The following is a 14,760-nucleotide window of genomic DNA, read 5'->3' on the forward strand; positions in this document are numbered from 1 at the left end:
GTATGTATGTATGTATGTATGTATGTATGTATGTATGTATGTATTGTTTTGCAGGCATATTAGTATTTTAACTACACACAATTACAGAAGGTGTAATATAAAATGGATACAAGACCCAAGCAAGCATCAAACAAAATGATTTTCCTACAGTCAACCAAAACAGTTTGCCAAATTTGCAAGTGCAAAAATATTAATGGGCAGTATCGTTAAATGCTGTGGGCAGATTCACTCCACAGCAGGACGGATTGATGTGATGTGGTGCTGAGGTTGAGGTTGGGGTGTAGGAAGGATAGGAAGCTGTGGCTGACCTCGCTGGTTCTGAAGATAAGACGGTAGTTATACTGCTGGCCGTGCTCCTTGTCCTCCTCCAGCTTCTCCCTGCGCAGGCTCACAGCCACTGGACCCAGTAACTCGTCCATCCCAAAATAGTTCCAGTGCTCTGAGATGAAGGAACCAACAAAGAAACAATAAAAAAATTCTGTTGGGAAATATCAAACTTAACTCCTTTAAACAACACACATTCATATGCTAACGAGTACATAATGAAAGAAGGTAAATGAATCTTACCCCTAAGGTAGAAGAACTTCCTATAGTAGTAGGCTCCCAGGTCCACATGCTCCACAATGTATTGTTTGCCTTTTTCGCTGAGCGTGCTGGGACCTTCCTTTGGTCCCTCAAGCACTGCTACTCCAGCATTTGTGCAGTGCATGCTCACAGATGTTTCATACAAGTTTCCTTCCCCACTCAGTGCTTCTGAGCCACTATTACCTGCTCTACCACCCACAAGCCCATGATACCCTGCCCCACCTACTCCCAATCTGCGCCTCCCATTGCCATCAGCACCTATCTCGTTGCGGAAGCAGGGGCAACTTAGCAGCATTTCATTGCTCTGTTCATCCCAGGCATCCAGACCAGGACTGTCCCTAGAACTGAGCTCTTCCTGGCTGCCACTCGGGGAGCTGTAAGGCAGGCTGTGTGTGGACGAGAGAGTGGAGGTAGCCGAGGCTACAGCAGCGGCAGATGCCCCTGTGGTGGTGTTTTTCCTCTTGCCTGCAATCTGCCGCAATTGAGTAACTTCGTTGAGGTCAAACAGCATGCTTTGAACGTCATAGTGGGCAAAGCCTTTCTGACACACCCAGGGCTTGAAAGGGGGGCCCATGTCTTCTGTCCGGTTGTCCTCTACGTCAGACCCCGTTCTTGGGGAGTCCGACTCACCCCGCACGTTCCGAAGTTTGCGGAATATCGACTCACCCCCTGTCTCAGATTTAGTTCGTCTCTTTGGGAGCTTATCTCTGGCTTTAGGAGGCGGGCTGTCTACGACATCCTCCTGAAGATCAATGCTGGCCTGCTTGGGCCCAACATTCAGCATGTCCTCCAGTTTATCTGGAGCAGGGCTACGCTGGTCAACTTTGTCCCCTTGATAGCCCCTGAGCATTTCAAAGAAGCTCTCTCCAGATGCTCCATGCTGATCTATTGAGGAGGTGCTACCGTATTCACGATGAAGAGGGGACCATTTGGCTCCCAATGCTGGACCCCAGTCCTCTCCACTGTCTCCACTGCCTTCCATCTCACTAATAGTCATGTCACTGTTGCTCCGCTGACGGATGCGTCTTTGCCGTGGGTTTCTATGCGCAGGGCCTTTATAGTCTCCTGGGGCTAGGTATCGAGTGTCAGGGCTGTAGTTGTTGGCCTGGGTCTGGGTTCGATTCTTCAAAGTATTGTGAATGTTACGCAGCATTGACGAGTCTTGAGGGCTCATTACGGACCCTAACTTAATGTGACTTTTTCCAGCAGAGGGCACAATAGAGTTCTCAGGCTCTGTAGCTGAGTGCCACACAACCCCTGCAATGTCTTTCCTTGGTGGCCAGTCAGCCACTCGAGCCCGGACACCCATTTTAGGCACTCCTGTACTCACAGTGGCATGGACATTGTCCGTGCGGGTTGGCACAGCACCTCCATTGACCATACGGAGGTGGCGGGTGTAAAACTCATCAGTGGCGGGGATGGAACCCCCAACGGTGCGTTCCATGGGTGGTTGCTTCAGGCTGGTCATGACACCAGTGCAAAAGGTTAAAGGCACTTAGTAGGGAGACATGGCTGCCTTTGGGATGTGATGCTGCTCCCTGACTTCATGAGCAGGTTGATTGTCTGGATCAACAAGTGAAGAGGCAGAAAAAGTGAAAGGGCAAGCCCACCTCTTCGGCATTCAAGCCTGCATACTGCTTCCTCAACTGTGTAGCCACTGCCGCATGGCATTAATCTTACTCCAAACAAAGTATCCTGAAAAGAAAAGATAGATAAGATTAGATTAGATAAAACTGATGTTGAAAAAGTTTCCTTTTGGGGACATCATTTGAAATTGGGAAAAATTAGAAGTTGGAAAAAAGCTTAGAAATTGAAATATATCGCAGAATATTGCAATATGTTTAAAATCTCAATAATATTGTATCACGGCATAAGTATCGTGAAGATATTGTATCGGGAGGCGTCTGGTGATTCCCACCCCTACTAGTGAAAGAACTCTAGTATCTGCTATCTTAGAACATTTTTACAAATATGTAAATGAATCCTCTCTGTAGAAAGTGAGAGAGATACAGAATTTACAAACCTGTCTGCAGAACAGAATGTGGATGTTTTAGGTTCTTCTGTTGGCTTTTTAAAAACCATTAAAAGTCACTGATATGTTAAATTTCAGATAAGGATGCCTACTTTTAAACAAATGTCAGAATAAGCATCAAGGGGAGACATGAGGCAAAGCCTCCCCAGTCAGCCTATCTTTGAAACATAGAATGGTGTTTTAAAAAAAACTCTAAACCTGTGCATATTATGCAGCAGAGACTTTTTCTGTTGGATCAATATCAAGCAAACGCATGCAGCATAAAAAAGTAACAGGTATAATTCCTGTTCTAGTCCAAAAGTGTGTGAAACTGTCAGTAAAATAATGCTTCTACACGTCAAACTTTTTGAACCACAAACATAACTCAGTAATGAACAGGGTCCTTAAGCAAGCAATTCATTAGATAGGGTTTCACATGGAGTCTAACAGTATGATAATAAGTTGATCAAAGCAAAGATCAAATCCCCATCAAATGAAATGGACAGGGCAATTTTCAAATTCCAACCCAGGATATAACAGCTTTATAGTTACATTATATGAAATCTTCAGCCAGAAGAAATTAAAATTGGATTAAAGAAAAATATTTATATATATACCTTATATACCTTTCATCTGTCACATAATGAACGTTCCCAACTTTACACTGAACAGGCACCAATTCTTTGGGGCATGGGAGTAGAATAAGTGTCTACAGCAGATTAATAAAACCTCATTAATGAATAAAAAATGTCCTACTAACTAATTTGTTTGACATGAATAAAACTAAAAATAGACGGGGGAATGTATGCTAAACTGTAGGTCCAGTCCCAGAGTGTGGGGCCTTATTTCCTCATGCTGCAGAGCATCCACAGGGACAGACAGAAGAAGGGAAGCAACACACATGAAACAGGCGTACACACACACACATCCCTGAAAACAGGCAGCTAATCTCCTTGCTAATGGACACGCAGACAGATGACTGGCTTCATTGTCAGATAAAAAGGAAGGAGTGTGCCACAGAGATGGAAGAAGTAGGCCTTGTGTTTGTGTGACTGGCAGACAGACAGGCTTAAAGAACGAGAAACAGTAAGAAACCCCAGACAATAATGCAGTCTCCTTCCAACCCATCCTGCTATCTCCTATCTACCCTGTGCAGAAATAAACAGATGTTTTCTTTCACAACTCTCTAGAACATGTCCAAACAGCTTGAGCCTGTTGACTAAATGAGGTTAACTTCCTGTAATTTGGGCTCTGACCTCCCAGCTGGTCCGTCTGGCTCGTTGAGATGTTAGCTAAGTGGATGTACAGATGCAGATTAAGAGCTGGTGATGTCACAGCACACCTTTGAGGTGCGACAATTTGCTGTTACGGTTGTAGTGACTGCAGACAGTCTAGACACAGAGGGCTGTGCTCTGATCTGAATAACATGGCCCTATAAAAGCCTTTATGTGTTACAGGTGATTCAGATAGTGGGCCTTCCACACACACACACACACACACACACACACACACACACACACACATAACACCCACACCACAGCAACACAGTGGATACAAGTTCATCACACAACCACACCACACACCACACACCACACACACACACACAACACACACACATCACACACAGTCCATGGAATTAAAGGTTTACTGACAGACAGTAGTCTGTCAGCAGAACTGTGCTGGGATGAATCACAAATATAAACCTAGGGTCTGAGTCTTTCAAATCTGACTCACAAAAATCAGAGCAACTAAAGCAAAGACTTTAGTCATCATCAAGACACAGGGTGGGGTGCTAGATACTTTCAAAGTCTCCTGGAGGTGGGTTGCTCCTGAAGGGGATCCCTGTTGCTGAGCTGGCTTGGCTAGCTGGTCTCCCTGAGACAAAGGACAGCATGCTGGAGTTGAAAGACTATTCGTCCCTGGTCTCCAAAGAGAGAGAGAATGAAGTTCCCCTGTGGACTGGGCAAGTGTTTCCAAAGCTGAGACAAAGAAGCCAAAGGATTGCCCTACAAGCTTGTAATTACTGCGTGCTTGAATGGGGCTAAGGGGCTGTTTGGCTGACACCACTGGCTTTCAAACAGGCACCCTACCATTTAGCCCATTGGTTCACCCTGTCCCCTAATCTTCCCGTGCTCTAAGAGCTGACTGGGCTGTTGGGCAGCAGGCACAAAGGTCCCTCTGTCCTGGGCAAGACTGGGGCCCCATTCCAACATAGTGAAGTCTTTGAAAATTGCCTGGCACGGGAACCTCACTGTGGTTGTGTATATGAGGCCTGCCAGGAAAACCAAATGAATGAGATACAAAGGAAACTGGAGAAATAGAGATGAAGCAAACACTGAACTAAAAATTGGAAACATGGGAAACATCAAAATACATATACATTTGAGATGGACAGGTAGGAGGAGGAAGGGCTCACGTGGCCAAGAAAAGGCTTACAACAGCAAGCAGAACGTTTTCTGTGTTGTGTCATGTGAGTATGTATCGCTGCCGCAACACATTCTAACTGACAGCTGACTGAGATTTGGGGAAGCACAATGGGAACAACCTGAAGAAAGCTACAGACTGGAGCCAGATGCAGTTAAACTCTTGCAAGCTTTCCCACAAGGTTGTGCACCAGTCACACAGAGAATTTAAACTTTAGAAGCAAAAATCTGCCGCATTAATAACAAATCCACAGACTTCTACGCAACATAATTTCCTGTCAAGGAGGGGGTTTTGAGGAGTGAGGGGTTAACTGAGGTTTCTACACATCAAGTGTAGCCTAACCACAGCAGCCTAAAAGCACCGTAGACGCACAAGGTTTTTAAACTCTTTTTCTGTCTTGCATCTGCATCTGGCTGAAAACCAAGCACAAACCTGCCCATCTGATTGAGCAAACCTGACACCCCGCTGGCAGACAAACGATACCAGCATCATCCAACTGCGAGCCGACATCCTGGAATTCCACCAATTTCAGAGGAAGTGATGAACGTCTGTGTGAGGGGGGGAGGAGAAGTAGGGCATGTTTGGGCAAATTCTTAGAGAGAAGTGAAACACTGACTGTCACAGTGATAGTCAGTTATAAAAACACTTTTAAGTCTGCCATCACTTTACAACTACAGTCTTCTATCTTTGCAGCCAAGTTATACTGAGAGTTTGATCTATGAGACCAACTATGGATGAAGTGGAAAGCCACAATAAAATGACAACTGAACCGACGAATTGTTCAACCGAACACACATGCAATGCAAGCAATGCGTGTAGTTGGAGCACTTCAGAAAACGGTGGTGTATCGACATTCATCATCACCATTGTTTTGTGATGTGCTGCTGCTCTGCCCCATATCTGGGCCCCTCGCTATCACTGCAGCACAGTTCAGTGAGTAATGGGCATAGCTAACCACTGGCAAAGTGAATTTCACTCACAGCCTTACACAAGAAGACAGCTCTGGAGGAGCGCCAGGATGTATTCATTGCCATTATCTTCAGCAGGGTGTCCTCGATCCTTCCTCTCTTCTTCAGAAAGTATTCCACCAGGGTATCACATTTTACGTGGGAGAGACAGCAGGATAAATAGACACTTGAAACACTTGACATAGTTTATAGTTAGAAACAGTAAACCCAGTCCGATTTCCAATGTCATTATCGGTGGGCTAGGAGTTTGACAATAAAATCCTTTGTCCAACTCCTAGAAGGCCATTTACCTCTAATTAAAAAAAAATGAAAAAGCTAGTTGCACAGCTAAAAGCTGGTCTACTTGTACTGCGTAAAGAAGGAACAACACTTCTTATCTAATCTATTAGCTGTCCAGTCAAAACAAAAAACAAAAAACAATATTGTATTTAATTGATTTAAAAGTATGCACATCAACTGAAACTGCATGGTCCTTAAATACATGAATCTCCCGACACTGAGCACTGAGTTGGTTTAGTTCCTCATCTTTGGTTTAATAGGTTACTTGTCTTTATTGAGGAGGTTCAGATTTAAGCTTGTCAGCTTTTCAAAGCTGTGCATTATAAAGAGCAATGGGGAGGAAGCAGTGTGCTGCTGCCTGAAGAGGAATGTAAAAAATTCTAATGAGGTGGCTGCCTGGCGGCTGAACCAGTTGGGAGCTGAGTTTTAAAAAAAGTGAAAGTCTGCTCTAGGCTGCACTTTCCCTCACCCTGCCCTCTCTGTCTGCCTCAAACCCTAGGACTCCATTAGAGAGACAGTGAGTTCCTGATGCACATGGACAGGTACACGCAGAGACAAAGGCTCTCACACCACATGCCTGACAAAGCAAAACTCTGATAAATGTAAAACACCAAATTCTACAGGAACTACACAAACACAACCAGATGACATGATATAAGAACAAACTCATGGGACAATAGCTATTTCTGAATAAGACAATCTAAACTGCTTTTAATTTCTGCAAACATCAAAGACAGCTCTTTCCTGTCCCCTGCCAGCTCACAGAGATGCTATTTCTGCTATACCTGTCTCATACTAAGATTACATTTTCTGTCCAGTTATGGTCTTTGTGTAGCCATCAGGGCTGCCCAGAAAAAAATGATCTGCTGAATCTCTCTCTCTAATCTCTCTTGATATGAATAAACGATGAAATGTACAGAGCATGCAATTAAACAAGGTGGCCAAGTTCCTACGCCGTTAGGAATCAGACCGGATTAGAATGCAAATTTTGGTTCCTCATTTCGGTTCCACTTAATAAATATTAACCCGCCGTCGCTCCGAAACAAACGTAAAAATATCACACTCTCTCTGTAGTTTACCGTAAGCTAGCTACCGTAAATGTGGGCTACTTTTAAATGTTTCCTTCTGGGCCAAATTGAAACCAAATCGGACATAAAAGCATATTAACCATTCACTGCACGTGATCGCTAGTGGACATATTACGCTTGCTCTGCTAGTCTATTGTTAGCTAGCTATCTTTTAGTGCATTTAAAATGCCTAAAGCAAAACGGTCGAAAGAGTGGCTGGATTTCACAGCTAAGGATTCCGAAATCGCAAAATGCATCAAATGTTTCAAAACTATTACGTGCAAAGGGGGAAGCACATTGAATTTTCTGAAACATGCGGCGACATACTTATTATATATTTAAGTACTATAAAACTTTAAATAAATTTAAAAAAAATTAAAAACGCTACGAAAAAGAGCCTTTCTTTATTGTCATTTTTTCAGTTAGTCAAGAATTGGTTTAGGAATAGGAATTGTTTTAAGAGTACCGGTTTGGCATCGGAATCGTAAAAATCCAAACGATACCCTTGCAGCCAAAGTGACACTGTTTACTGCCGTTTGCATGTAGTTACATGGGCCGATGTTAACACCACAGCGGTTTAAAAAACAAAAAACACTCCAGTCCTGCCTACTTGGAGCAGATGACCAATCATAGCAGGCCGCTTAGGGTCGCATAACACTTAGCCAAGAGTAGAAAAAACAGTTGAAACCAGAATGTTCAGAATAGTTGGAAATCTGAACATTTTAGCTAAGAGGGATTTGTCTAAAATAAGTTTACCTCATTATTTGAAGTTTACATGAAAATCCAACATTATAACATTGTAGATATGACAGAAAACACGGAAAAGCATAACATGTGACCTTTAACAAATCATTTATATTCCAATAAATTCTGGTTCTTCTACACTTCTAGAGATTATTAGTAAAGTAAGTGTGTAGTGTGTGTGTGTGTGTGTGTGTGTGTGTGTGTGTGTGTGTGTGTGTGTGTGTCATAAGTTACAGACACAGCAGTCTGGTATAAATGTGTTAAACACCTGTTGATTATTAACAGGTGGGTCATTGGTCAGCAGTGTGGGTTGTGTGTGTTTAAAGCTTTAGTGCATTAACTTTGATATTAATGAACATCTGTTACTTTTAAGTCATTGCCAAATGAGTTGCTACAAAGCAAATTAAGAGTATCAGCTCCACACAACTCTCTCTGTGTTTCTTTGTCGTCCGTCCGGTGACTTTCCCGCGCAGAAGCTTTAGTGAAGATAATTACCTCTTCTGAAGAGTCCCTCCTCTTTTTTTAATCCTCCGTGTCCTCCTTGCATACTAGCAACTGCATGGAGTAGAGGGTTGGGCGCATGCCCGATTACGGAAGGCTGTATCATGTGGACGTGCCCACAGTGTTGTTGTCATTACTTAGAATTCCTCATGGGGGCGACAGAAACTACGTACTATAGCTTTAAGTGGCACTAGACTGATGGAGGACCATAAAGATGATTGTAGAAGACCTTCCTGTGAGTGTTGTCATTGTGTGAAAAGCTAATAAGTAAAGCTCAAATTTCACTCTTTCAACTGCCACTGCAACAAGACCCTCAACTGCAGGTGCTTAATACGCACACTCACATAATAGTCATTGGCATGAGTGGCTATTGTGTAACCATCCAAAACCTGGAAACACCCCTCACATTATATTTTTAGTAATTATTTGCACAAACATATTATTTATACCATCAATTTTCTGCACTACTAAAAGAAAGCTGCAGCCAAAGTACACATATTGTTATGAAATGGCGTTGTGGATAAAATTCAAATAAACTACCCACAAGCTACTTTGAGCTTTTGTTTATGTTTATCTCAAGTGATACATTAATCTGAGTTTGGCTTGCTACTGGGTTAGTGAACACTAAAATAATCAGTGGCCTTGGCCACCCAGAGTTTCAACACATCAGGAAAATCTGCCTGCTGAGGTTGACTGAAAAAACAACTATATTTTAATATCAGATATGATAACCAACATAAGAGCTTCAAAAAAACGTACTGTGAAATTGTATATGACAATTCCACCTCAATTCCTGCCCCGCGCAAGAAACGTACTGGCACTGGTTCCCACACAGGCACTCTGCCAAATAGCACACCACTTCCTCCAGGTGAAAAAGATCTGTCATTTATATGGGAATGTTTCAGTGTGAGCTTTGAATTTCAAAACTAACCCAAAGCTCTTTAACAAAAAGTCTCCATCTACTGAATCTACTGACAGCTCCTATAAGATGCTGTAAGGTGACTTGGAATTCATGCATTTGATTTAAACAACTGTATGTTAATTGCTATAATGTTATTATATTGGAATATTTCCACTTGTTACATTGTAGTACAAATTCAGTTATTATGTCTGTGTGACAAAATGTTGCATTGCTGAACCGAGGAAGCAGGTCACTTGAATTAAACCCAATGTAATGGGAGAATTTCTCAACAGAGTCCTTTTTAAACAGGGCAGTGTGGGCTGGGGTGGAGAGGTGTTTATAGGGGTACTGCGATTTCTCTATTTGCCCAACAAAAGGTCAATATGCCCCTCCGAATATTTGAAAAGCAGTGAACCTATGTGTTAGAAAACAAATACTCCCAGCTCAGCATGGGGCTAGCACACGCCTCTGTATGTGTGCTCAAGTGAGTGTGTGTTGAATGATGCAGTTTCCATCAGTTGAGGATTAAAATAGAAGGGATGCTGGAGTGGCAGCAGTATAATTAACAGTGTTGATGCGGGGAGAAGGGCTGAGTGAATACTTTGCATTTGTCGTCTATAATTCAGCCTCTCCACGTGCCAGGAGACGGAGAAGGGGGCTCAGCCAGGGGGCCCGAAACACTTCCCAAGCCTGCTATTACTTCATTCTCTGATCACAGACACTCACAAGCAAAACATATCAAGAGTAAGCCTGCAGTGCTGCTCACACAGCTTATATACTATCTAGCAAGTTCAGAATCATTTTGACTGTTCCACTGGATCAATGTCATATCACCAACTGCGGGAGCAGAGATGTGGAGCTGTCAGAACGTTTGAACAGGGATTGAGTGGGTCATTAAAAATGTCAATTAGATCATGGTATTTCAATTGTGCAAAAGCTCTCTCTCCGCACATACACGCGCACTCACCCACACACACACAAATGCGTGCACACAAGTGCGTGCCCATCAGTGAGTATTGGTCACCTGACCAGTGCCCCTCCTAGTTGGGCTCAGGCCAATACTGCCATTTATTCCTGTGGCCCATGGCTACTACAAACAATGCACACATGTGCTCAGAGGAGGGTCAAAATACCTAGTCAAGATTTTATTAGGGCTGTCAAAATGAATGCATTAATAACAGCGATTACCACATCCACGTTCTGTGATTTGGGCCTCGGGCCGCTCTGTAGTTTGGGAATTCAGAAAGCGATGCAGCAGTGGTGGATGGCTAGCAGAAACAAACCTGCTAGAGCAGAAATGGATAAAGAAAAGGGTCTTTTGAATGGCTAATTCAGTTTCAAAGCCCTCTGAGATGGTTCTCTCGTCAAGACTAAAGTTATTTGCATACTGTCAATGTGAATTGAGTTACCACCGGAGTATGTAGTCTCAAAAAACACTTGCTGGCCAAGCATACAGCTGATGCACAAATTCAGTCTATTTCTGAGCATACAGCACATTTGAGGTTATTCTGGAGAATATCTTGGACAGTATTTGTCATTGTTTTGGATTGTTGCAATAATAATAAACATTTGCATGAAGCAAGCATATGTGTCCGCTCCCATGTTGATAAGAGCATTAAAAACTTGAAAAATATCCCTTTTAAAGTACATTTAGAAGAGATTAAAAAAATTGCAATTAATTTGCGATTAATTGTGAGTTAACTATGGAAAATCATGCAATTAATCAATCGATTAAATATTGTAATCGATTGACAGCCCTATTTATTATTATTCTTGGCTTCCCGATTGCCTAGGATTAGTGAGCCTCCAGTTCCAAATTGCTGTTAAACTTGATTGCAAGTCTTGTTTTTTATCTTTATTACTGTATTTCAAACTGTCAAAAGTGAATGGGATTGTATTTATGAGTCTACGTATGTAGTGTGGGTGTGGGGGGAGGACAGGGCCAGGGTGAAAACACTTAAGTCTTCTTGTACAACTACATATGAGCAGCAAGATCTATCGACAGTGGCCTGACAGACTCTCACAGCAGAGGTGACAATGTGACAGATGCCTGTGATGTTTGGAAGTCATCCACTGCTTTGTCCTCTCACATCCTCTGTCTGATTACACAGGTAGCAAAGCTAAGTCACAGAGGAACTACAAAGACAGAATTCTGATTAGAAAACCCGTACCACAATAAAGCAAAGTCCATTTTAATTGATTACAATCTCAGAAACAATCAAGTATTTTCAGAGACAACCTTAGCTCATGTGCCCATGCAACACCAACCTTGTACAGTGTATGTTGCATAAACACAGACAGATTAACTGAATGCTCTGACCAGATAACAGACTGGCAAGAGAAAAGAATGAAAACACTGTCAGTAACAAAGAAATAGAAAGCACAACCCACAATATGAACTCTGTATGGCTGCCATGGCATTTTAAGAATGGAATAGTTTGTGAATGACATGCTGGTTTGTTGTTTATTTTGACAGGGCTGTCTGCACAGGTTGTGGCAAGGTGTTGTTCTAGAAGAAGAGCAGTTGTTTGATTAGGCAGGTTTGGGAGGGGTCAGGACCCTGCTGAGCAAACATGAGACACACAAGCTTCACTGCAGCAGCAGCAGCAGCAGCAGCAGCATTGGCCACAGCTTTAAAAGGCCCCCTAGAGAATGTAATCAGATCTATCATAAGATGCTCACACATCCTTTGGAGTTTGTTTTTATCAGTCAAACTGATCTATCAATCAATCAAAAGCTGCTTGGCCACAAATACACCTCTGCAGCAACCAGGGTAAAACACATCAGCTAATTTGATTGTAGAGATGAATTGGGGCAGCCATAACCGAATGCATAATGCACTGTATAAGGCTTCCCCACAGACTAATATTCGACAGATGAGCGGCATTCAAAAGGAGAACACAGCAAGCCATTGTGGAAGGCCAGTGTCAAGGTGAAAGTTTGATTAATATCCCCTCACATTGGCCAAATAGCTGCTGTGCTGCCACCAGAAATGAATTGTGTGCCTAGTGCACAAGACGTAATCTACAATTTTGAAATTAACCCTTTTTGGTTTGCAAGGATGAAGGCAGAAATATAAAACTAGGATCTCGTCAGGTAAGCGATTTAACAAGGTAACAACATGGGTTGCAGTGCTGGGGACAGGGGGACAGCTTCAGTGCGAGGTGACATGAGGACCAGTGCAGGCCGGGGGGGTGGCAGCAAAGGAAGGGCTTATTATCCTTGCAGAAAACCTCAGGGGGATTTTCTGCCATGTCTGCCTGGCTGACTGTGTTGTCCCCTACAGCTTGGAGAGCAGCCTAATTCCCCAACTGAGGACTCAGTGGAAAGCTCAGGTGTGCCTCAGTAATCAGAATTATTTGTCAGAAATGGCAAATAGTTTCTAAATCTACAGTTCAGGACATGGAAAGGCGTGATCAGGACACAGAATCCACAACAACAGCGTAGCAAAGTTATACACGTAAACCATTTACAGTCATTGATTTTGGCACTGGTCCAGTGCATAGCCCAGTGCACCTGCAGTCCAATTATAAACAGGCAGGCAGCCGAGTTAATCAATTCATACAAAGTCATTTGGACTGTGATAAGTCAGCTAGTGTTGCATAATAGTGGTGCCCTGCTAAATCACAGGCTGTGCCAGAAAACCACAGTGCAAACCTGTACAGCGTTCTGCTGCTGGCTTGCACTGCACTGCACTGCACTGCACCTACTGGCACACTCACAACTGTGGTTTATCATGCTTCTGTGCCAGTTCCATGCAAGCCACACAAGCAGCAGCCCAGGGTGCAGTGTTTGCAATACTTTTGTTTTCATAAACAACCCAAAAAGAAATCACGATTTTAAAATGCATGCCAGCACAAGGCAAGCAAATTAACATCTGCTTTATTAACCAGACAACATCAGACGGTTGCCCCAGTAATCCTACTGTTTTAGTCTTGACTCATGGATACAGAGTGAAGCAGAATGCAACTAAAATGCCCCAACACCCTTCCCCTGTATTCCTCCCCCGGCTGGCAAAAACCAGGACTTTGCATCCCCACAAGTCAAAGAGGAGGAAGACATGCAAGTTTTGATTGGAGCCCTCATTTGCATCTCCCATAGTGTTTGGCTACCTAGTGTTGGGTATTTTAACTTCTGGTTACTAGGCTCAGTTTAAAATTAAGCAAAGGTGAACGTTCAGGACAGCAAAACAGGATGTGTACAGGTGCATATCCCTATATAGAATGTTTTCTGGTAATTCAATAAATAAATATTCTAGGCTATATTAAATAACCAATTGGTAAAGCCTATTTTGTATACTATTGTGTAAATTAAATACTTGGCAAAAGTACCATTTCTTATTTTATTAAGAACCTTAGTGCAAAATTAACATAACGTGCAAGGATCAGAACGGAAAGCGTCCAAATGATGTAAATATTGCCGTTACGCAGTTCGGCTGCTGTTTTTCGACACTGCGATAGAAACGATATGGCAAAACATGTACAATATACACTTTCTTAAACTGTTTTGACAACTATATATCAAACTAAGAAAAAGCATTCTCATATCAATAATCAACTTTAGGAGCTTCCACATGCAAGTATTATACAAACATGTCCATCTTTACATGTACAAGACAGCTTCCAAGTTTCAAATGTGTTCTTGCGTAGCTAAGCTGTAGACAGGGTATCCAGGAATACATCAATGAAACACACAGGAAACAGGCAGCGAGAGAGGAAAGGCTGGGAAAGTAGCCATGTTTGTTATTAGCCAGCCCTATCTGCCTTTTGCACCTGGAGAAATATGGAAAAAAAGACTATGGCCTTATTTATCAGACAGTGCTCTGTTTTACACCGTAGTCTAATTATTTCAACATGAATATTGAGTGTATGTTTTTTGTTATAGGCTGAGGTTATAACACACAACTGCATGGACACACTGCATGAACAGTGACAGTGGGACATGTTCCTACTTACTTCACACAGTCCACCTGAAACTTCTATATGTTTAAAAAGTCGTCAAAATGTAGCAAAGGCTGCCTTGGGTTCACAGTGGTCTCATTCTTCCTTCTCAGCTTTACTAAGAGCAAAGCAGGAACTCACAGGGTGGAAATGGATTCCCTGGTTCCAAAGCAACGGATGTGGAATTTTGGAGCAATATGAGGAGGGATTTTCTGAGTTTCAGTACAGGAAAAAAAGCACAACACAAACTACAGAAAGAATGCTGTGACTATATTAGAGACTTGAAAACAGCTCAGATAGAGTTCAACTTCCACTTCAGAGAGTAGGGTTTTTCAGGAGA

At 42.7% G+C, this 14,760-nt stretch overlaps 1 protein-coding gene across 5 annotated transcripts in view; it reads right to left on the reverse strand.

Moving 5' to 3' along the window:
* Window positions 1–14,760, reverse strand: part of LOC116670471 (signal-induced proliferation-associated 1-like protein 1) — a 35,710-nt gene that overhangs the window by 17,073 nt on the left and 3,877 nt on the right. For all 5 annotated transcript variants that reach the window (XM_032501020.1, XM_032501019.1, XM_032501021.1 and 2 more), the window contains exons 2-3: window positions 568–2,280; window positions 309–439 (exon numbers count right to left, since the gene is read on the reverse strand). In XM_032501020.1, the coding sequence (XP_032356911.1) occupies window positions 309–439; window positions 568–2,053 (1,617 nt within the window). In that variant the 5' untranslated portion in view covers window positions 2,054–2,280. The remainder of the gene's footprint in view (window positions 1–308; window positions 440–567; window positions 2,281–14,760) is intronic.

The sequence above is a fragment of the Etheostoma spectabile genome, chromosome 20, assembly GCF_008692095.1.
Source record: "Etheostoma spectabile isolate EspeVRDwgs_2016 chromosome 20, UIUC_Espe_1.0, whole genome shotgun sequence".
Classification (NCBI taxonomy): domain Eukaryota; kingdom Metazoa; phylum Chordata; class Actinopteri; order Perciformes; family Percidae; genus Etheostoma; species Etheostoma spectabile.